Below are 20,965 nucleotides of genomic sequence, written 5' to 3' on the forward strand. Positions count from 1 at the left end.
TCCCGCTTTTCCCCCGCGCGCCCAGCGCCTCCTGTCGCCCGCCGCGCAACCCGCTCCGAGCGGCGCATGCGCGAGCGGCGGAGAGCGCGGCGCAGAGGTTTGGCGCACGGCGCCACCCGTAGCCCCCGGCGGCGGCGGCGGCGGCGGCGCATGCGCGCGAGGGGGAGCGGCGGCAGCGGGGCGCCCGTGAGGCGGCGGCGGCGCCATGAAGTCCCGCTTCAGCACGGTCGATATCCGCGCGCTGCTCGCCGAGCTCCGCCGCAGGTGCGGCCCCTCCGCGGGCACCGCCGGGGCTGCCCGGGCCCCTAGCTCCCCTTGTCGCCCCTGCGCGCTTGTATTTTATTTTGCTTATTTTGTCTTTAATCCATTAACAACAGGGTTTTTTCCCCATCATTTAGGTTGGCCCATCCATACAGCTCATCCCATTAATCTCCCTTTACCGCCCTCGGGCTGCCACTCGGCGCTTCACTGTCACTTGCGTCTTAATAACTCCCGATATTATTATTTTTTCTAACGCTCGTGTGATTCGTGTGTCCCGTTCCCCAAAGGACGCGTTTTCTTGTCTTTTTCTTTTTTTGGCAGCCTACTGGGAATGAGAGTGAACAATGTGTATGATGTGGATAACAAGACGTACCTCATCCGCCTTCAGAAGTAAGAACTTTCAATTCCTTTACATATGAAAATCAGATTCTTTGTGTGTATATATATGTAATTCTGTGCTGAATTAGTGATTAGTGTCTGGCTTTTCTCACTAGTTTCCAGAGAAAATAGTTAAATTATCCTTTGAATTTAACATGATCATTTCTTCTCTGGAAATTCTTGGCAGGTAGCATACGGCACAGGCTTGTGAAAGGGGCAGAATGCCACAGAAAATAAACACAAGGCCAAACGTGCCATAATAACAAACCCGCAGGATTGGGTCAGCCCCTCTGCGGGGAAGGAGCAGCTGGAGGAATGTAGAGCAGCACTTGCATAAGCTGTTTTGGCATCCGGGCCACAGGGAAGAGCGGCCTTGTGTCGCGCCAGCCCTGAACTGTCCCTCTGCTTGGCTCCAGTTGTGCTAGGGGATGTTTTCCCCTGTTGCAGGGAGCTGCTTTGCTCGGCCAGCTTCTCTGCAGATGCTCTGTCCTTTTGCCTTAAAACGTGGGCGTCCTTTTGCTGCCAGCCTGGCTGCAGAGGGATGTGGTAGGCAGTGGTGTGTGTGTGGATGGTGAGCAGCTCGTGGTGGCCCTTTGGTGTCACCGCGGTGCGGGGCGGTGTGGGGTGGCTGCTCACCTCTCTGTGTCCTGTGAACAGGCCAGACTGCAAGGCCACGCTGCTGCTCGAGTCTGGCATACGCATTCACACAACGGAGTTCGAGTGGCCAAAAAACATGATGCCCTCCGGCTTTGCGATGAAGGTAAGGTGGCCTGTGTCTGCTTTCTGAAAACCCCCATGAGTGGCAGGAAACAACATTAATGTTCTGTCAAGAAACAGAAAACACAAGAGAACAGTGAAAAGATTTGCCTGGCGGGTCATGGTCAAACAAGTGAATGAAAACGAAGAGCAAATGTGGACCTGGAGTCACATCATTGATGTTTAGTGCCAGAAATGATAGCAATGTGATTTTCTGAAGACCAAAACTAGTCTCTTGAATGTTTCCTGGGCACGCACACCTTTCAGGGCTGTGCTTCAGTCCAGTCTTAGGGCTGCAGTAGCACTGTCCAGATCGACAGGCACTGTGCAGGCACAGCACAGAGCGCTGGGCTTTGGCATCTCAGGTCTTGGTGCAAGCTGTTAGGATGTGTTTCTGCAGGGAGATCTGCTGGATGCAGCCCTACTGCTGAATTGTACAGATCCGCTAGGCCCCTCTGCGTGGAGCCTCGTTAAAATGGTCAGCAAAAATCGTTAAGGATCTTTCCACATCATGTGTCGATGCAGAGGTGCAAAGGGAACCTTTGATCTTTAACTAGTTTCTTGCTGATTGAGATGGAGTAGGTGACCTTGCTTCGAGGAAGTCAGATATACAAATAGCAGTTCTTTATGGCAAAAATAACAATTCAAAACAATCGTATTTCCAATATCATCCAGAATATTACTCTTTTTTTTTATGAGCTGTCTCTTCTCTGTAGTACTAAGATCAGCATTTTTAACCTTTTCTGGTATTTGTCTGTAGTAAGTAAGGAGTGGTCAGAATGTCACGGGAGGGACTGTTGAGGAAAAATGCAGATGTGTTTCAGAGTTAAATACCGCGAGTTAAATATCATGTTTTTGTGGTCTCACAGACGTTTTCTCTGTCGACAGTGTCGGAAGCATTTGAAGACGAGGAGACTTGTCAGTGTAAAACAGCTGGGTGTTGACAGGATCGTGGACTTCCAGTTTGGAAGCGACGAAGCCGCGTATCACCTCATCATCGAGCTCTATGACAGGGTAAGCACGGAGCCCCCGCATGTGCTCTGTAGGAGTGTACGTCCTCGAGCACAGCCCTTGCTAACAGTGACCTGTGGTGCGTTTTTAGGGTAACATTGTCCTCACAGACCACGAATATGTCATTTTAAACATCCTGAGGTTCCGCACGGACGAGGCCGATGATGTCAGGTTCGCCGTTCGGGAGCGGTACCCGCTTGACATTGCCAAAGCACCTGCGCCTCTGCCGACCTTGGAAAGGTAACTAGATGTTGTACATATAGGAATAAATCCAGGTTACTTTGGACTGGGAGTAGTGCTGTATTTTCGGATAGTCTTTTCATATATTACAGGCCTTTTTGCACTTTTTTTAATAAAAATGAAAACGTCTCGTTGCCTCTCATCAAGAAAAGATAGCAAATAAAACTGATTGTCAGTTTTTTAGAGTAACAACTCTACATTGTCTTTCCTAGGTTAACTGAAATAATATCAAATGCACCCAAAGGGGAACAGCTGAAGAGGGTTCTTAACCCCCATCTTCGTAAGTATTCCATCACATTCCATTTCAAAATGACATGGACAGTGTATGTTATTTTAGACAGAGGTGCAAGTTTGAACAGCTTCAGTCTTTTTTGGGCGAGGGAGAACTATTCATGACATTCTGGTTTTATGTATATTTGAAAAACAAAGGAACAAAAAGCCATGACTCTGAAAGCAGATAAGATCTTGTAAATTCAAAGCTAGCCGCATGAGACATGGACCTTGCTACAATCGAAAGGTGCCGAGGAGCTGGGAATAGCTCTGCTGGAGCTCTCACTCCAGGGTCTTGTCTCTAGCAGTGCTGAGTGGGAGCTGTAAGAGATAGGGCAAGGATATTTTTAGGAAGTGCCTGGCCGTTGGTCATGGAATGGGCACCAATGTGATGATGCTGGGATGCTCTGCCTGTGCCTCGGGGTATTCCCTGTTAGCCAGGCAAAGCGCACCGTGTCCCTCATATTCTTGACCAAAGAAACAGGTTTGACCTGTGTGACATAGTCCCAACAGTAAGTTTGGTTTATTGTCCAGATTTAGGTGCTTTGATCAAATGCAGGGCTGCTGGGTAAATAACCCACAAACAGTCCCAATTACACGGTGTGCAGACCTGAGTAGCCCTGTTCCCATATCTTAATTCTCATTTTCACTATCCTTGTCCCTCCCTTTCTCCATCCTGGTCTCCTCCTAAATGCATGATCTGTTGCTGGTCTCCGTTTTGCCATTATCAGTACTCAAATCTGATATTCGTGGTGCTCTCACCTATCAGTGTTCTCGATGTGGTTGCCTAGACCCTGTTGGCTTAGCAAGGTTCTCCTCTGCAAAGGGACAGAGCTGCGTTTCAGGTCTTGGTCCCAGATACGTCGCAGGGAATAGTCTGATGAGCCCTGTTGCTGTGTGTGCAGGACTGGAGCGGGGAGTTTCCCAGGCAAGGGGAAAAGGGCTCCACCCATTTGTATTGCCAGTGCATGAACCTCCCTTTGCCTCTCCTGCCAAGAAAGATGTTGCAATCTACGGCTAATAGTTTGGTCTCTGCTGCTTTACATAGTCCTTCCTTTTGATCTGGGCATGCCTGGAGTGGATTTTTCTTTTTCTTTTTTTTTTTTTTTTCTCTCCCTTGTGCTGGAATGGCTGTTGAATTTAAGAGCATTATAGCCTTTGTCACAGTGTAGCTCCCTGGCAGTGATACTTGAATCAGATGCTGTGAATCAGAGAAGCTTTTCCTCCCTCAAGCTCTCCAAATAGCTGCCTCATAAGAGTTGTCATTAATGTTTAAAATTTTAGTCTCAGCCCTGTATCCTGGTGCGACATCCACCCAGCTGGAAATCTGAGCGAGCTGGTCTTTGACCTGCACAGTCTTTAGGCTGTTCTGCTCACTAGGAGGAGTAGCAGCCCTGCTCAGGCAGGTGATTCTGTAGCCTTGATGCTGCAACGTTCTTGATTTTACAAGCCTTGATTCTCATTTTCTTGTGATAAAAGTGTTTGTTCAGGCAGTTGGTTTGGTTGGACTCTAGGACCCTTTTTATGGGTCTCTTACCTCATTCTGAGTTTGATGCCGTGTTGTTCTGGTGATCGTCTTCCTTCTTTCCTCCCTGTTTCTGCTTTGCTTGTTATCAGCTGAGCTTGGTTTTCTATTGCCCCGTCTTGTTTCTCAGAGTTCCCGTTTGGTCTTTGGAGGAGGTGGTGTTTCTGTGGTGTCCTCCTCGCCCTCTTTGAATGGGGCTGCACTCGTTTCCGCTGTCCCCTCACATTTGACTTTGCCAGCTCTTCCCCAGTTCTTTGCTTGAAGATAAAGAGTTTGTTTGACTTCACACTCTGTAATATCTTATTCCAAGCCAGATGCTTTTCCATCCCTGTTGGGTTTCCTACACTCATAAACCTCCCTGCTCCTTTTTTAATTTTAAAAATTTTCAGTCCATTTTGACCCGGATGAAGCCCATCCTTCCTGTACATCCTCATTCTGCCCCAGACCTTGCCCAGTTCCAGGTGAATTTCAGCATCATTTGGTTTTTAAGACCTTGTTTTGTCAGCCACGTGCTGGGACTTGGCTGCTGTGCCTGGCCAGTGAGTGTTTCTGAGCACACCCCATGGGAATGGTGGTCTCCTGCTTTCCCAGCTGCTGGAATTTGCCACCTGCTGGGACACAGCTCCCTTGCACTACCCAAATTTTCTAGGCACGGGCTAGTTTTGTGGACTTAATTTATCAAAGCACTTCTGTGTTTTCTATGCAAGTATAGAATTAATTGTAAATGGTTTTCAGCTGATTCTCCTTTTATTTATTTCTTTATTTATAGCTTACGGAGCCACTCTCATTGAGCATTGCCTTATAGAAGCTGGATTTTCTGGTTATGTCAAAATAGATGAACATACAGAAAAGAAAGGTGTGTAGCAGGTAGTATTATAAAGGCTGTCCTACATGTTTAATGTTTTTTGCCTCTCTGAGGGTATTTGTTTTCCAAAGAGATACCTAATCCCTAAGCCTTATGGTTCAGACCATATGGTTACATCCTGTAATGTTTTTAGGTTGAAGATTAGCCTTGTTCTTGTTATACCTCTTGAACTGTGTGTATATTAGAATATTATGATTATGGACTTCTCTTATGATCTAAATGCTTTTATAATGAGGTATTATCTTAAACTGCAGATGAACTCTGGCTGTGGAGAGGGATATTTTTACAAGAATCCTTCATAGTTTGCCATTAAACTATGGCAGACATAGTGGGGATTTGATAAAGTAACAGCTTTTATCTATAAATTTTAGATTTGGGTAGTAAAGTCAAAATAGATTTTTTTTTCGTAGTCTTATTTTCCTTGAGTGCTTTTATGTTTTCCATAAATCAAAAGGACTTTTTGCATCTAACTACTATATTGTGGTGCTGAAGTAAAATGGCTTTATAACAAACAAATAACTTCTCACAGCTCCTGGCTTATCCTTGGCCTCCATAGTTTTGTTTTATAAGGTGCTAGCGTATCTATGTTTTTGTTTTAATAGAATTTGGAAAAAAAAGTATCAAAATACATATTTTTTTAATATTAAAAATTGCACAAATGAAAATGTGTGTCATGAGGCTCCTGTTCAAAGAAAACAGTAATTGTAGTGAAGCACCAGGCGTGAAGGATATGTAGGTTTTATTTTTGAGACGTACTAGGATGCTGCTTTTAGGCTGTTCCCCAAGGTTGCACGATATCCTGAACTTCCTGTTGACATGGGTAGGTTGAACAGAGTTCTCTGTGTGGGTAACTGGATGTACAATTGCTTGGGTATTTTTTTTATTTTGCTATGTTTATATAAAATACTGTTTTGTTCTAATTGTTTTAAAATTTTCCTCCCCTCCTTCCTCTCTCTTTAGAAAATATTGAAAAAGTGCTTAGTGCTTTAGAGAAAGCAGAAGAATATATGACACTAACTGACAACTTCAGTGGCAAGGTGGGTCTCCTTTGAAGAATCACCTTTGCTAGTGCTACAAGGTCTCCCTTCAGTAACCAATTACTGTTCTGTGCTGATCAGTGAGTTTAGCACCAAAAACCTCCTGTATTGCGAAGATAAGGGGATGAGGGATCATTTTCAAAGGCAAATGCTGATTATTTATGTATTTATGTATTATTTTAGGGTTATATTATCCAGAAAAGGGAGAAAAAGCCAAGCTTGGAACCAGATAAACCACCCGAAGATATCTACACGTAAATATTTGGAGTGTTTGCTCCCTTTTCTACTAGTCTGCATAACTTAAATTAGTTTTCAGGTGATAATATCAAATGTATATTTTACAGATATGAGGAATTTCACCCTTTCTTGTTTTCTCAACATTCAAAATGTCCGTACTTGGAATTTGACTCATTCAATAAGGTACAGTGCTTTTGCTGATACTGTACTTAAGTGCTTTAATAGACTGGCGCTAAAGAGCACAATTAAAACACAGTGCTGAAGTTATTAATGAAAACATAGACTTTGGGAAAAGTAACTAAAGTTTTATGGATAAGTGTTTTGTACAGAAAAGGCCAAGCAGGTTAGGACCTGGAGGCTGTTCCTGGGCAGTGTTGTCAGTGTGAGCTCTGTTAGATCCGTAGCTCGAGGAGGGCGCGAGGCGCTGACCGCAGGCCTGTGTGGAGCCTGCACGGGAGCTGCCTGTTAACCAGCCCTTCTCAGACACATTTGTTGTTCCTGGGAGTGCAGAAGCTGACTTACTGCTGAAGACCAACAGTCAGCACGTTTATGCTTGTCCTGTGACTGCTCTGAAAGGTTCAAGCAACTGATTTAGCATTTCCTTGAGTGTTGTCCTTCCTGCTCCTTGGCTTGCTGACATTGTCTCTAATCATTACTTGTGTGTTGTTCCTAACCTTGATTTCCAGAGTTCCCACTTCACTTTCCTGTCCTGCTTCTTGTCTGGATGTCTGTTATCTCCTTCTCAGTATCAATGGTCTAAGCAGCCTAAAACCTTCCTCTCCTTTTGTTTTAAGCACAGTGTAGGCAGCTATTGCACCACACTCAGTAGTTCCTAAACTTGCTTTCTAGTTTTGCTCTGAACTACCAGTTGGTGCAGCAGGGATTCAGAGTGGACAGGGCTTTAACTGAAGTAGTTTAGTCTGAAGAATACACTGCATGAAGCAGCAGATTCCTCCTGTCACTGTGACTCTGTGACACAGAAAAAGGATTCCAGTTCAGCAAGTTATTTACCCATGTCAGTAGTCCCCAGTTGAAGATGAGACATCCAGAGGGCCTTGCTGGTCTGACCTTGCGAAGAGGTAAAACAAGGATGACACTGGACCCTGTTTTAGCTTTGATCCCCACATTAATGGTTTTGCCCTCACCTCTCAGGAGGAGAACTTTTTCTGTTGGTGGTGGTACAGGTTAGTGCACCTTGGAAGACCTTAGACGTGGCTCTCTCTTGCAGGCAGCAGATGAATTCTACTCCAAGTTAGAGGGGCAGAAGATCGATCTGAAAGCGTTGCAGCAGGTATGTCCTCATCCAGGAGCAGAGCAGCCGTGGGGGCTCTCTGAGCTTCAGATGCCTCTTTAGGGCATTTGGACCACTTAGCTTGGGGTAGAGGAGTCAGTTACTTATTCTTGCAATGGAGGTGCTGAATCAGGGATGGCCACAGAGCAGGTTTCAAGCTGTCCAGTGCAGTGGTTGGGTCTGCTTGGAATACAACAGTAACATGGAGAGCAGGTCTTTGGAAACTTCTCTGCATCCCTTAGGCTGTTGCGTTTTTCTTATCTGGAATGCTGTGCTGAGTGTATTTACCGTGAATAGGTGATAAGATGCTGTTTTTTTAATGTATTTATTTTTTAAATCCTATTTGTTTATGAAAGGAAAAACAAGCATTGAAGAAACTTGAAAATGTCCGTAAGGATCATGAGCATCGACTAGAAGCTCTTCAGCAAGCCCAGGTGGGACTGTTTTTTCTTCAATTGGGGAGCTACATAATATTTCTTAAGGAATTGCACCCGCTGGTCCTGACAGCTGTGCTCAGCAGTGGATCCCAAAGCCAGGCCTTCCCCTGCCCAAGCACCTTGCAGCCCCTCAGGGAGCCTGGGCTGGGCTCCCTTCCCTTGCAGGCACTTGGTGGCTTCCTTGCCACGTGTGGCTTGCAGAGCACTGCTTGCAGGAGCCTTGTGTGATGGCTTTAGTGCCATTCTTGGCTTTTGACTCAATATTAATTACCACTTTTATCTGTAAAAATGTTGCTGAGTTTGCATTTAGGTTGAATGGAGATAAACTTTTTTTTTTCCTTTCCATAAGGAAATAGATAAGATAAAAGGAGAACTCGTAGAAATGAACCTAGAGATAGTTGACAGAGCCATCCAGGTGGTTCGCAGCGCCCTAGCCAACCAGATAGACTGGACAGAGATCGGAGCAATTGTAAAAGAAGCTCAAGCACAGGGGGACCCTGTTGCAAGTGCAATCAAAGAACTAAAGCTTCAGACAAATCATATCACCATGCTGCTGAGGTGAGTGCATTGCAGGCGACAGTTGTCTCTTTAGTTTCTGTGTTGGTATTTAAGCTATTCAGCGTTTTTGGTATTGACATGAGAAGAACATGCAGTTCTGCTGCTGCTCCCTGCTTTCTGGAGGAGTGCTGATGAAAGAGCTGGCTGTGAGGCAGCACCTGAATGTCTCAAAAACTTCCATGAAATAATGAATGGCATGCACGTTGCAGGTGAGGTGGGGATTTATTTCAGTATGAATTTGTCAAATATGGCATACCCGTAATCTTGCACTAAAGCTGAAAGAGATCCAATGTAACCTGAGCCAACAATGTATCGGGATGCTAAAGATACAGAAGTGAGAATTTCTTTTTTTATGGCTAAAAAACTCCTTTATGAAAGTCCTGATAGGGGAAAATGAACTTATGAATGTTTAGTTGAATTATTTCCAATCAAGTTAATATTCCAGAACTAACTTGCTTTCAGGAGTCAGTTCTGTGTTGACAGTCATGTTACGTCAGTCTCACTTCTGGCAGTTTTTATAGTGAATAACGATCACTTTGCTGATCACACAGATTAACATCACACCAAACGTTGCCTCGTGCATCCTTAGTACAAGCGACTGGGGAGATGTATTTCCCTTTATGAAAAACATTATTTTATGCTGCTCCACCACCTTTTGCTACACAGGCTCAGCAAAGCTGTGTTGAGCAGGATTTAATGCGCTGGTGAGCAGGAAATACAGTTCCAGCTGGTCTCTGTTCAGTTATACCTCTCTGAAGACAGCAAAGAGGGCTTTTATGAGACATTAAACTGCTGCCATGCTGTCATGTTCACCAAATGTGCCTGATAATGTACCTGCCCTCGTTTCACATGACAGTTGGGCGTAGAAGGTCTCATATTTGTCTTTGTTCTTCTCTTACTCTGTGAAAAGAGATCCTGAGAAATGTTCTTTGTTTTAAGCCCATTTTTCCTTTGGTTTCGATCTTTGGTTATAAGAGGCGTTCATCTCTTGTAAAGGTGACTGGAGGTTTTAAAAGAAAAAGAAATTGCCTTGAGAAACGTCACCTCCTTGGTGACATTTGACAAGGATGGGAAGATTTCATCTCTATTATCTTTATTATTATTATTATTAGCTTTTATTTATTTTCTTTTTTCCCTGAAACACTGTCTGACTCTAAAACAGAATCTTCTTGATGTAGGGCAACCTGGGACCTTCCTGCAACTTCACAGTAAAAATCGTGTTAGGATTTTTTGGCTTTTTTTTGATCTTCATGAGAGAATAGAAGTACAAATGCATTGTGCTAAGGTAAAACAAATAAGCAGTTCTCTTACCCTAATCAGTATGATGTCATGTTTTTTTTAGGAACCCGTATATGTTATCTGAAGAGGAAGAGGAAGAGGAGGATGCTGAGTTGGAAAAAGAAGAAACAGAAGAAACAAAAGGGAAAAAGAAAAAGAATAAAAACAAACAGTTGAAGAAACCACAGAAAAACAAGCCATTGTTGGTTGATGTTGATCTCAGCTTGTCTGCGTATGCCAATGCCAAAAAGTAAGGTTTATGCTGCATGTGCTTTGGTCGTAGAAGTTTCTATATGCTTGTGGTTTATAGTAGTGATAACATCAAAGGAAGGGCCCCATGTGTATATTCTTTAAAAAAATATAAAAGCTAGAAATTGAAATAGATGTCCTTAGCTCTAAGATGTGTATTTCCCTGGTCCCAGGACAGTACCTCACTATTACATAGCAGGTTCTCTGTTGCTGTCATATTAATTTAATTTTGAGGACAATTCTGCAGAGCCACATGAAACAAAATGGCTCTTTGTCACACAGCAATCCAAATGGAGTGCTCTGTGTATCTGAGAAAGGAAATTATTGCATTTGGCTGTTTATGTTGGGTGAAGATTAAGCCAAAGATCTGACCTAAAAATTACTTCCTCAAAACTAAATGTTTATTACAAATCCCAAAATCATGAGTACATCTTAGAAACGAGTGGAGGTGCTAGGATTTCCAATGTAAATGGATTTCTGTTTCACAGGTATTATGATCACAAACGACATGCAGCTAAGAAAACACAGAAGACAGTGGAAGCTGCAGAGAAGGTATTTATTCTTTTTGGTCTCAAAAGATGCTTAAAAGTGAAGCCCCCATCATTGGTAAAGGGAAAATTCAGACTTAGTCTAGGTAGTGCTAATGAGACACAAAAGGTAAAATCAGCCAACCAGGGTCACGTTGTTTCTTGGGCTGTTAAGATCACTGAGTAGAGGGCTGCAGATTCCCACTGATTCACCTGGTTTCCATCAGTAGCCCTGTGAACTCCTGGGTGGGATACTGGGAGACCAGAACTGAGAGAGACAGGAGTGGAGAATTATCTGCTATATGGCCACAAGGATCTCCATTGCTGTTCTCAGGGGCCTGCTATACAAAGTGAAAATTTATGAATATTTTAGAATTAGTGTTTTGTATGTGTATGAAAAGAATATGCACCTGTGCATAGTGGTTTGTAGAGGCTGCACCATGAAAAAAATAGAAGTTTCCTTCTAACTATCCTGCTGTTGGGTTAGCAGCTGTATAATGCCTGTTTTGGGGACCCGGGGTCATGCTTTTTCTCAATAGGCATTTAAATCTGCTGAGAAGAAGACAAAGCAGACACTGAAGGAAGTTCAGACAGTTACCACCATTCAGAAAGCAAGAAAAGTCTATTGGCAAGTACAGTTTCACTGTCGTTGTCTAAAGTGTTGTGAATGTTCAAGTTCAAAAGCACTGTGGACATGGCCTTGCAGTTTAGCTGAGTTTTTTTGCCTTGATAAGTGCTAGGAAGATGTGCTAGGAAAATAGGCAACTTCACTAGTACTCTCGATTGCTGTTACTCTATTACTCTCTGGCAGCTTCACATCTTTGAAGTAGTAATGGTGGATATTAAGACTACAAAAAGCTTTATTTTTAAAAATAACAAAATTATTAAAATAAATAGGTAGATGGCCTTTGTGGTGACAGTGCTTGTCATGTCACTTCAAAATATCATTGACATTGTTGCTACATTTGCCCCATGCCCTATTTCCATGCTGCAGACATCTGATGGATATGAAACTTGATGCAGAGTGTTTTACAAGGAGTAGCTGCAAGCTGGGTATTCTCAGCTTGGTACAAACCTGCCTCTGTAACGCAGTTCTAGTGGCAGTTGTTTTTCATGTTTCAATGCAATTTTCACATACTGATGCAATTTGGCAGGTTTGAGAAGTTCCTGTGGTTCGTTAGTTCTGAGAATTACCTCATTATCGCTGGAAGAGATCAGCAGCAGAACGAATTGATCGTCAAGCGCTACCTGAGACCAGGCAAGTCTGCTGCAGTGGATTATGTCAGTCTCTGTCTTACTTTCTGGTTTTATAGATGCACCAGGAGAACATGACAGGGACTGTCTAGTTTGTCCTGAAACTGGTCTTAGGTGCGTGAGGGCTTTGGTGATGGTGAGTCTTGGAAGCTGTGTGCGCTGGAGGGTTTGGTGTGGACCTTCAGCACTTGGGTATGAGCGGGTTGGACAGACACCTGTAGGAAGCAAATGAGCTGATCCTGCCTGGGACAACGCTACAGACTCAGTGGCCTCCAGATCCCCTTGCCACCTGGCTCTCTGCAGCCAGGATATCCATTTACCACAGGAGGGGAATCATTTGGAGAGCAGCTCTGCGGAGAAAGACCTGGGTGTCATGGTGGACGATAAGCTGACCATGAGGCAGCAGTTGCCCTCGTGGCCAAGAAGGCCAATGGGATCCTGGGGTGCGTTAAGAAGAGCGTCTCCAGCAGGTCGAGGGAGGGGATCCTGCCCCTCTACTCAGCCCTGGTGAGGCCACATCTGGAGTATTGTGTTCAGTTCTGGGCCCCACAGTACAAGAGGGATGTGGAGCTGCTGGAGAGAGTCCAGCGCAGGGCCACAAGGATGATCAGGGGCCTGGAACATCTGCCCTGTGAGGAGAGGCTGAGGGAGCTGGGCCTGTTCAGCTGGAGAAGAGAAGGCTGAGAGGGGATCTAATCAGTGTATATAAATACCTCAAGGGAGGGAGTGCAGAGGACGGGGATGGTCTCTTTTCAGTGGTGGCCACTGACAGGACTAGAGGAAATGGCTGGAAACTGAAGCACCAAAAATTCCATAGGAACTTAAGGAGAAATTTCTTCCCAGTGAGGGTGCCAGAGCCCTGGAACAGGCTGCCCAGAGAGGTTGTGGAGTCTCCTTCTCTGGAGATCTTCCAAACCCGCTTGGACGCAGTCCTGTGCCACGTGCTCTAGGTGACCCTGCGTGTGCAGGGGGATTGGACTACATGATCTCTAGAGGTCCCTTCCAACCCTAAGCATTCTATGATTCTAGGATCCCTAAGTGCTGTGTGTCGTTACCAACGTGTCACTCTCCTTGCAGGGGACATCTACGTGCATGCCGATCTCCACGGAGCCACGAGCTGCGTGATCAAAAACCCCACAGGTACCTGCGTGCAGCTCCCTTGGTGCTGCCACGTGGCCTCGTCTCTGCGCGGGGGCCCGTGCGCTGACGCGCGGGTGCTGCCCTTGCAGGTGAGCCCGTCCCTCCCCGCACGCTCACCGAGGCCGGCACCATGGCCCTGTGCTACAGCGCGGCCTGGGACGCCCGCGTGGTCACCAGCGCCTGGTGGGTCTTCCACCACCAGGTGAGGACACTCGTGCCCGCAGGCGGCACGGCTGGAGCGGGGCTGCGGGTCGGGTCGGTTAGGGGGAGCTCCAGGAAGGGGGGTGAAGCTCCTGGTTTTGGGCACATTCCTTGCACGTCCTCCTTGGCTCCGCTGCACTGACCAACGGTGAAGGGGTGGCCGCTGACATGGCCCACACATGGCTGAGGAACCGCTGCAAACTTGGCCTCTTGCTAAAAACAAAAACAAGCCCTTCCTCTCCTTAATAAAAACAAGGTTTAGTCTTTCTCAGGCAGGGCTATAGCCTGTATATTAACTTCAACTTTGCTTATGAGCAATGCGACCATAAGGACTGACCCTTGGCCCAGAGAGGCTGTGGAGGCTCCTTCTCTGGAGATCTTCCAACCCGCCTGGATGCCGCCCTGTGCCCCGTGCCCTGGGTGTCCCTGCTGGAGCAGGGGCTGGACTGGATGATCCCTAGAGGTCCCTGCCAACCTCAGCCATTCTGTGAAAGATAACATTAAACTAAGGGTTGCAATCCCTGCAGTTGTTTCAACTTCCTGAGTAACCCGGCTCCTCACTCTTGCAGAACGTAGCCCTGTACTGTGGGAATGGAATAAAATGTCTTTTAGGAAAACATCATACAAAAGACAGGAGGGCCCCCTTGGATACTGCATTTGCAAAGCTGTTTCCACAGGCTAAAAGTGCAGCTTGCTTGAATGTTCCCCTTGCTAGTGCAGTTATGAAGTGGTGCTGCTCTTCTGGGAAAAGATGCTCCTTATAGTATATCCTGCTGTTCTCAGGTTTCTAAAACTGCGCCTACAGGAGAGTACCTCACCACTGGAAGCTTCATGATTCGAGGTGAGACGCGAGGAAGCAGGGGGATTTTGACGTTGTTTTGTCTGGGTGTGCTGCCCTGCGGCGGTCCCTGATGCTGCTCTTCTCCTCACACTCTGCTCTGGGTGGTTTTGCTCAAACCTGAGAGCTGCAGCAGCAGCAGCTGCTGGCTGAGCAGAGGCAGTGGGCAGGAGACCATTAGCTAAATTCCCTCTGTGTTTCTCAAGTTTATTGTCATGCAAGAGCTAGAACAAGCCCCAGTTATAATTTTTGGTAACCTAAAACCTCTAATAAAATGAGTTTTGAAAATACTTTAACATAACCCTTAAATCTCCTTATGGGAACCTGCCTTTGTTTTTCAGGGAAGAAGAACTTTCTTCCTCCTTCATATCTGATGATGGGGTTTAGCTTCTTGTTTAAGGTACTGCTTTATCTGTGCAGCTCTTGCTGTTTCTTTAATTTGCCTCGAGCTGTAGGAGGCTTATTTTCTAGTTTTTGTTTACCAGTACATTCCCAATTACTACTTTTCCCACTGGGACAAATCCCATAAAATATTAGTCAGTGACAATTACTTGTCTCTCATTTCCATTTTTGCCCAGTTTGTGCTGGCATTCATTTAAAACAGACAGACACTGTGAACTTTGTCTATGCTAAATTTTTTTTATAAATACCTATGTTTATATATGTGCATATATATATATATGTTTGAAGCATTAAAAATATATATATATATATATATATATATATATATATATATATACACAAAAAAGTTTAAAAATACTTAGTGGGAGACTGCTGGCTATGCGGCTGTATGCTCCTCTGCATTAGGTTAATTTTGAGGTTGCCAGAATAGGTTTAAATGTTCCGGTTTAGTTTCTTTCTCCTGGGAATGTAAGAAGTGTACAAAGAGAAATAATGAAGTGCCGGGTCGGTGTCTCTGCCAGGAGGCTAATGAGCATCACTGGCAGTGACGTGGCCTGACGTAAAGACACCTCTGTTGGCAGGTGGATGAGAGCTGCGTTTGGAGGCACCGAGAAGAACGGAAGATCAAAGTGCAGGATGAGGACCTGGAAACGGTCTCCAGCGGTGCCGGCGAGCTGGTGTCCGAGGAGCTGGAGCTCCTGGGTAGGATGGAGGGGGTGGCTGGAGCCCCGTGGGGACGTCGGGGTCCGTGTGCTCCGGTCCCTGCGTGCTGCCGGTGCCGCGTCTCTAACGGCAGCTGCGTTTTCCTCACAGAAGGAGGAGACAGCAGCAGCGAAGAGGAGAGAGCAGCGGATCCGGAGGCACCGGAGGATGCGGAAGCCGCGTCTGAGAGGAACCGTGACGAGGAGGGTGTTGGCCCGGAGCAGGACGTGGGAAACGCTCCTCCTGCGCCGGAGCGCGCCTTGGAAGAGGACAACGCAGAATCTGAAGATGACGTGGAAGACCCAGAGCCAAAGAGTGAGATGAAGGAGGAGGAGATAAACTACCCGGATACGACAATCGACCTGTCACACCTCCAGTCACAAAGGCAAGGGAAGGGGCAGCTGCGTGTCTCAGCAGCCTGGGCCCTCCTGAGCAGCTCCTTGCTGTTGGAAAAGCTCTTTTGAGCTGCCAGTTCCATTGCAGTCTCCCCACAGGTCCCTGCAGAAAACCGTCCCCAAAGAGGAAGGACCCAGCTTGGTAAGGCCCCAGCTCAGGTGTCTGACGAAGAGCAGTGTGAGCTGCCAGCACGCGAGCGCGTTAACCACGTTTCGCTTTTCAGAGTGACAGCAAGGCCCCGGGGCGAAGGCACCTCTCTGCCAAGGAGAGGAGGTGAGAGCGTGTCTCTGTTTTGGTGGGGACACGTGCAGGGTGTTAACGCTGGCAGAAGGGTGGCAGCCCACAAGAGGGGCTGTGTTGAGTGATCATTTGCTTTGCATAGAGAAATGAAGAAGAAGAAGCAGCAGAATGACTCTGAGAACCTGGAGCCACTGGAGGAGAAGCAGAAAGAGCCGGAGACGCAGCATCCCCCTGCGCCCAACTGCAACAAGGGGCTGCCAGCCCCACAGCCCATCAAGCGAGGCCAGAAGGTAGGCAGGGATCAAGCTTCCCTGGAGCTGCTTCCCTGGGAATACGGGCTCACGTTCTCCCAGGCAGGCAGTAGTTCCAGCTTGTGGTCAGACACTCACAGCTGCCTGGAGAATTAGTTTAAAAGCAGATACGTTCATGGTGGTTTCAAGGTCGTGGGTGCTGTCCTGTCAGCATCGAGCACCCCGTGGTTCTCTGTCTGGAAAATAACCCGTTGGTTAGTGGGGAGCTGCCCTGGAAGCAGTGCAGCTGTGGGGACAGCATTTAGGTGTTTGTGAGTGCAAATCTCTCCCAAGGTCACTGTTTCTAAGGCTGTTGGTGTGTTTTCTCTGCAGAGTAAAATGAAGAAGATGAAGGAGAAGTACAAGGACCAGGATGAAGAGGACCGGGAGCTCATCATGAAGCTGCTGGGGGTGAGCGCGAGGCCTTCGCTGTCCCCCGGGCTGTGGTCGTCGGGGCTGCCGGCTCTGACCCCGCTGTGTGTGACTGCAGTCCGCAGGGTCCAACAAGGAGGACAAAGGGAAGAAAGGGAAGAAGGGGAAGACGAAAGAAGAGGCAGGGAAGACGCAGCAGAAGGCCAGGGCCGCGCAGCGGGGTGCCGGAGCGGGCAAGGAGGTGCCGCCAGCAGCCGTGGTGCTGCACGAGCCGCAGGACGCGGCCCTGGAGGAGCAGCAGGACGAGAAGGTCAGCGCCGCTCCGGCCTCTGCCCTTCCCCTCCGCCCTGGGCCCTCCTGCCAGGGAGGCCCAGCAGCTCCTGCTGCTCTGGGGCCCTGGGAGCTGCCAGGACGCGGGGAGCCCAGCGGGCGCGGAAGCACCGGGGCGCCCTGGAGCAGCGTCGCAGCGAGGGCCCCACGGGGCTGCACCCGGGGAGCCGGGAGAGGTGGCGACGGCCGCTCGGCGCAGCTGGAACCACCCGGAGCTCCCTGGATAGGGGCAGCAGCCGGGGCTCCCCCGGCTGGGGGTGCGCCCAGCCAGGGGCTCCCACCTGAAAGCGAGGGGCGTTTCTGCAGCGTGCGGCTGCCCGGGCACCACTGGTCAAAGGGTCCAGCCTCTCTAGGGAACAAAAGCAGCTGGGCGCCCGTTTCCTCTCTGAGGCTCCTTTCTTTGTTGTATGCGCAGGAGGAGCAAGACCAGGACCAGCCGGGCTCTGAGGTAAACGCGCTCGGCCTCGACACGCGAGGAGGGGATGAGGGAAGGGGACAGGCTGCCCAGAGAGGCTGTGGAGGCTCCTTCTCTGGAGATCTTCAAACCTGCCTGGATGCCACCCTGTGCCCCATGCCCTGGGTGTCCCTGCTGGAGCAGGGGCTGGACTGGACCCTAGAGGTCCCTGCCAACCTCAGCCATTCCATGGTTCCGTGTTGAGCACGACGTCGCTGTCCCATGTCACACTTCTTACCTGGTCAACCCAGGTTTCTCGTACTTTGAAAAATGAAACTTCTGATTTTTCTCATCCCCTGCTTAACACATATCTCCCCTCTAACAGCCAGGGGTTGGCTGCATGGAAGCTTGGCCCTTGTCTTTGCCTGATGAGGTCTTTGCATCCTGCAGCAATGGTGACCCTGGGCTGGAGGAGCAGGACACAAGATAATGCACTGAGAGGTTGTTTTTGGAGGTTTAGAAATTCATTTACTTGCAAAATTGCTCCAATAGTTTTGCATAACTACAGCCTGTGGGTGTAGACTGCAGCTGAAAACTAGTGAATTTCTTTAACTCCTTTAATGAAGGAGTTTAACAGCTGTCTGGGGCGGGGGGGGGCTTTGGTCCTGCTGTGAGGATGCAGCTGGATTTGGAGGTTGGTTTTGGTCCAGCTAAAACTTAAGATCCAGCCTGTTCTGAGTGTTGCAACGTCAGTGATCCAAGCGACGCATTCGCTGGCCAGGCGCCAGCCCGGGGTCGTTGAGTGTGAGCGAAGCAGGTGCCGGGGGCTCGGGGTGGCCCTTGCGGCCGCGTGGAGGGTGTCCCCGGGCCCGGGCGGCTCCGCTCACCCCGCTGCGCCCCGCAGGACGGGCAGGCCCTGCTGGGCTCCCTCACGGGGCAGCCGCACCCCGAGGACCTGCTGCTCTTCGCCGTGCCCATCTGTGCCCCCTACACGGCCATGGCCAACTACAAGTGAGTCCCAGCGCGCCGGGGGGAGAGGTTGGCGGCGAGGGGGAACCTGCCCCACGACTCACAGCAACCTCTTCTTTTGCAAGGTATAAAGTCAAGCTCACTCCAGGCACCCAGAAGAAGGGAAAAGGTACGATGTTGGACACTGGAATCCTCTGCTGTGCTCTGCCTGCTGGAGCCCTTTTAGATACTGGCTGAATCTTCTTTATTTTTGCAGCTGCAAAGATTGCCTTGCATAATTTTATGCAATCTAAAGAAGCTACTGCAAGAGAAAAAGACCTGTTCCGTAGCGTGAAGGTGACTAAGTTTCTCTAGTGGGGGGGAAAAAAAAAAAAACCACTTTGTTGTGACAGAAAAAAAAAAAAAAAGCTCACTAGTGCCACCACTTTGGGGGGGGGGGGGGCGTAGGAAATATGTCCAAAGCCACCCAGGCTATCGCTTGGTTCCTTGTCGTGTCCTTTGTTTCTCAGTGGAGTTGGGCAGGAGTGGATCACTCCAGTTCAGCCCGACTGGTGTCGTTGGGCATCAGGTTTCTGCCCAGGTCTTTGCTGATACAAATAACCTTTGACAAAGGGAAAGGCCTCGAGGGAGGGAAATTCCCACTGCCCCGATCCCCTTGGCAGGGAAGGACCAGGGCCCTGGCAGCTCAGCTAGGCAGGGTCCGGGTTTGGCCCAGCTGAACTGGGTGTCCGGGTCAGATTCGGCGTCGCTTCCTGCGCAGCCGGGTCTGAGCCTGCCCCGGGCTGCAGCCTTTGTCCAGCCTGCTCCAAACGCCCAGTTACCACCAGGGAGCAGGTCGGAGCCGCCGTGCAGGAGCTGCCCAGCAGCAGGGCCCGGCGGCAGCCCCGGTTCCTCTGCAGGAAAGCGCAGACAGGCTCTGAGCAGGAAGCGCCTGCGGTCACGGCCGCAGTTAGAAGCAGTCGCTGGGCGGGGGGACGTTCTTACGAGTTTGTTACCTGCCATTTCTCACCTTTTCCTGTTTTGTAGGATACCGACTTGTCAAGAAATATTCCTGGTAAAGTGAAGGTGTCTGCACCGAATCTCCTGAACAGGAAAAAGAAGTGAGTCGCTACTCGGATTTCCTGTCCCCAACCACCACTGCTCAACCACGATGCGGCCGCGCGCCCCCGGGCCGGACCGCAGCGACGCTCCGGGGAGCAGGCGCAGGGGGAGCAGCTCCTGCCTCTCGGGTTCGTGGACTCCAACAGCTCCACTTGCAGCGTAAGAACAAGCAAGTAAATTACTGCCCTTGGGCCAGCGCCGTGATCTCGAGCTGCTCTTTCTTTCGTGCTTCGAGGTCTGGGCCTGAGGACTCTGTCCCTTCTGCTGCAGCAGCCCCGGGCAGCTCGAGTTTGTTCCTAAGGGCAGGGCAGGTTCCACCAAGCGCTTCGCTGCACTTGGGTTTTTGTTTAGGTTGGGCAAGGAGGCCCCTTGCCATGAGCTAAAAGCTCTGCCCCTTGTTCAGCCGTGCTGGGGACAGCGCAGGCGAGGCCCAAGGCTCTGTGTGACTCCTGTCCTGCTGGATGAGAATGCAGAAGGGAAGAGCCAGAGCTCAGGAGGCAGCGGCTGCTCCACCTGCTGTGCCAGGGATTCCCGCAGGTGGGAACAGAACAGCAGGACCCTGAGCTCCCCGCGAAGCCCCAAGATAAAGAAGGAACCGGCGCAGGAATTAAGGGCCTGGAGGTGTTTTGTAGAAGTCAAAGATTTTATTGAATTTTTAGGACAGTTTAAATGTGATTTAACCGCTTCCCCCGGCAGCAGGTCCGGGCAGCTGCAGCGCTGGAACCCCCCCGTTGCAGCCGCTTTCCTGGACCTGTCCCAGGATCAGGTCCTGGGGCTGCAGGGGCTCAGGCGGCTCCTCGAGCTCCTCCCCGGCCCCAGCTCAGGGCAGGATCTCTGCTCTAAGGGTCACCATTCAAGTTCCACAACATAAAAGACAAACTAGAACCAAGCCCTAGTGATGCTTTGACACCTGAAGGTTTAAGACAGTTGAGCTACTATGATTACGCAGGATTTTCAAAGCCAATTCCCTGACCTTAACCAGTGCTGCCCAAACGTGCCCAGCAGCCACCTTCCCCCGGCCGTGGCCGGGCTCAGAACTGCTGCCCTGTGCAGCCTGCGCAGAAGCTCTGATCCACCTGGGCCTGGGCACGTGCAGCACAGCCGCTCCGGCCCGCGCGGGGCTCCCAGCACAGGGCTTTCCCCTTTCCAGGCTTGGGGCTGCCCCTATCAAGTCCTTCCAGGTGGGCAAACCCAGAAGTAGTTATAGCTTAAGCAGGGCTCCACCTCCACTCGCATTAAATACATTTATTGCAACCATTTTTACACAAAAATAGGTTCTCTCTAGGCCATTCACATGCAACTTAAAAGGCAAGAAGCAACTACCTACACTAATAATGCTACTGAATCTATACAGTTTAATGTTTGCCACCCGTGGGTGAATGGCTGCATCCCGCGGCGTCGCTGGGCCGGCCCGCG

At 48.9% G+C, this 20,965-nt stretch overlaps 1 protein-coding gene across 1 annotated transcript; it reads left to right on the forward strand.

The window, feature by feature from the left end:
- Positions 1-162: 162 nt before the first annotated feature.
- NEMF (nuclear export mediator factor) lies at positions 163-19,602 on the forward strand. The gene is made up of 33 exons (XM_088533799.1): positions 163-264; positions 583-651; positions 1,297-1,399; positions 2,284-2,409; positions 2,498-2,646; positions 2,859-2,926; positions 5,211-5,297; positions 6,267-6,343; positions 6,527-6,597; positions 6,688-6,763; positions 7,809-7,871; positions 8,228-8,305; positions 8,658-8,866; positions 10,209-10,394; positions 10,882-10,945; positions 11,460-11,548; positions 12,075-12,178; positions 13,252-13,314; positions 13,404-13,516; positions 14,299-14,356; positions 14,695-14,753; positions 15,337-15,457; positions 15,569-15,842; positions 15,952-15,994; positions 16,077-16,126; positions 16,236-16,383; positions 16,717-16,794; positions 16,874-17,065; positions 17,501-17,533; positions 18,384-18,490; positions 18,574-18,617; positions 18,705-18,784; positions 19,475-19,602. Exons 1-33 carry the CDS (start codon positions 206-208, stop codon positions 19,550-19,552), a joined length of 3,219 nt encoding a protein of 1,072 aa, XP_088389925.1. The 5' UTR covers positions 163-205; the 3' UTR covers positions 19,553-19,602.
- Positions 19,603-20,965: the final 1,363 nt, after the last annotated feature.

The sequence above is a fragment of the Tinamus guttatus genome, unplaced genomic scaffold, assembly GCF_059628265.1.
Source record: "Tinamus guttatus ecotype Peru unplaced genomic scaffold, ASM5962826v1 Tinamus_guttatus_pri_ptg000522l, whole genome shotgun sequence".
Taxonomy (NCBI): domain Eukaryota; kingdom Metazoa; phylum Chordata; class Aves; order Tinamiformes; family Tinamidae; genus Tinamus; species Tinamus guttatus.

Excerpts from the sequence above, each read along its gene's own strand:
- NEMF (XM_088533799.1), top strand. The coding sequence starts at position 206 with ATGAAGTCCCGCTTCAGCACGGTCGATATCCGCGCGCTGCTCGCCGAG. Across the intron at positions 2,647-2,858 it reads CCTCTGCCGACCTTGGAAAG|GTTAACTGAAATAATATCAA; the intron begins GTAACTAGATGT and ends TGTCTTTCCTAG. Across the intron at positions 16,795-16,873 it reads TCATCATGAAGCTGCTGGGG|TCCGCAGGGTCCAACAAGGA; the intron begins GTGAGCGCGAGG and ends GTGTGACTGCAG.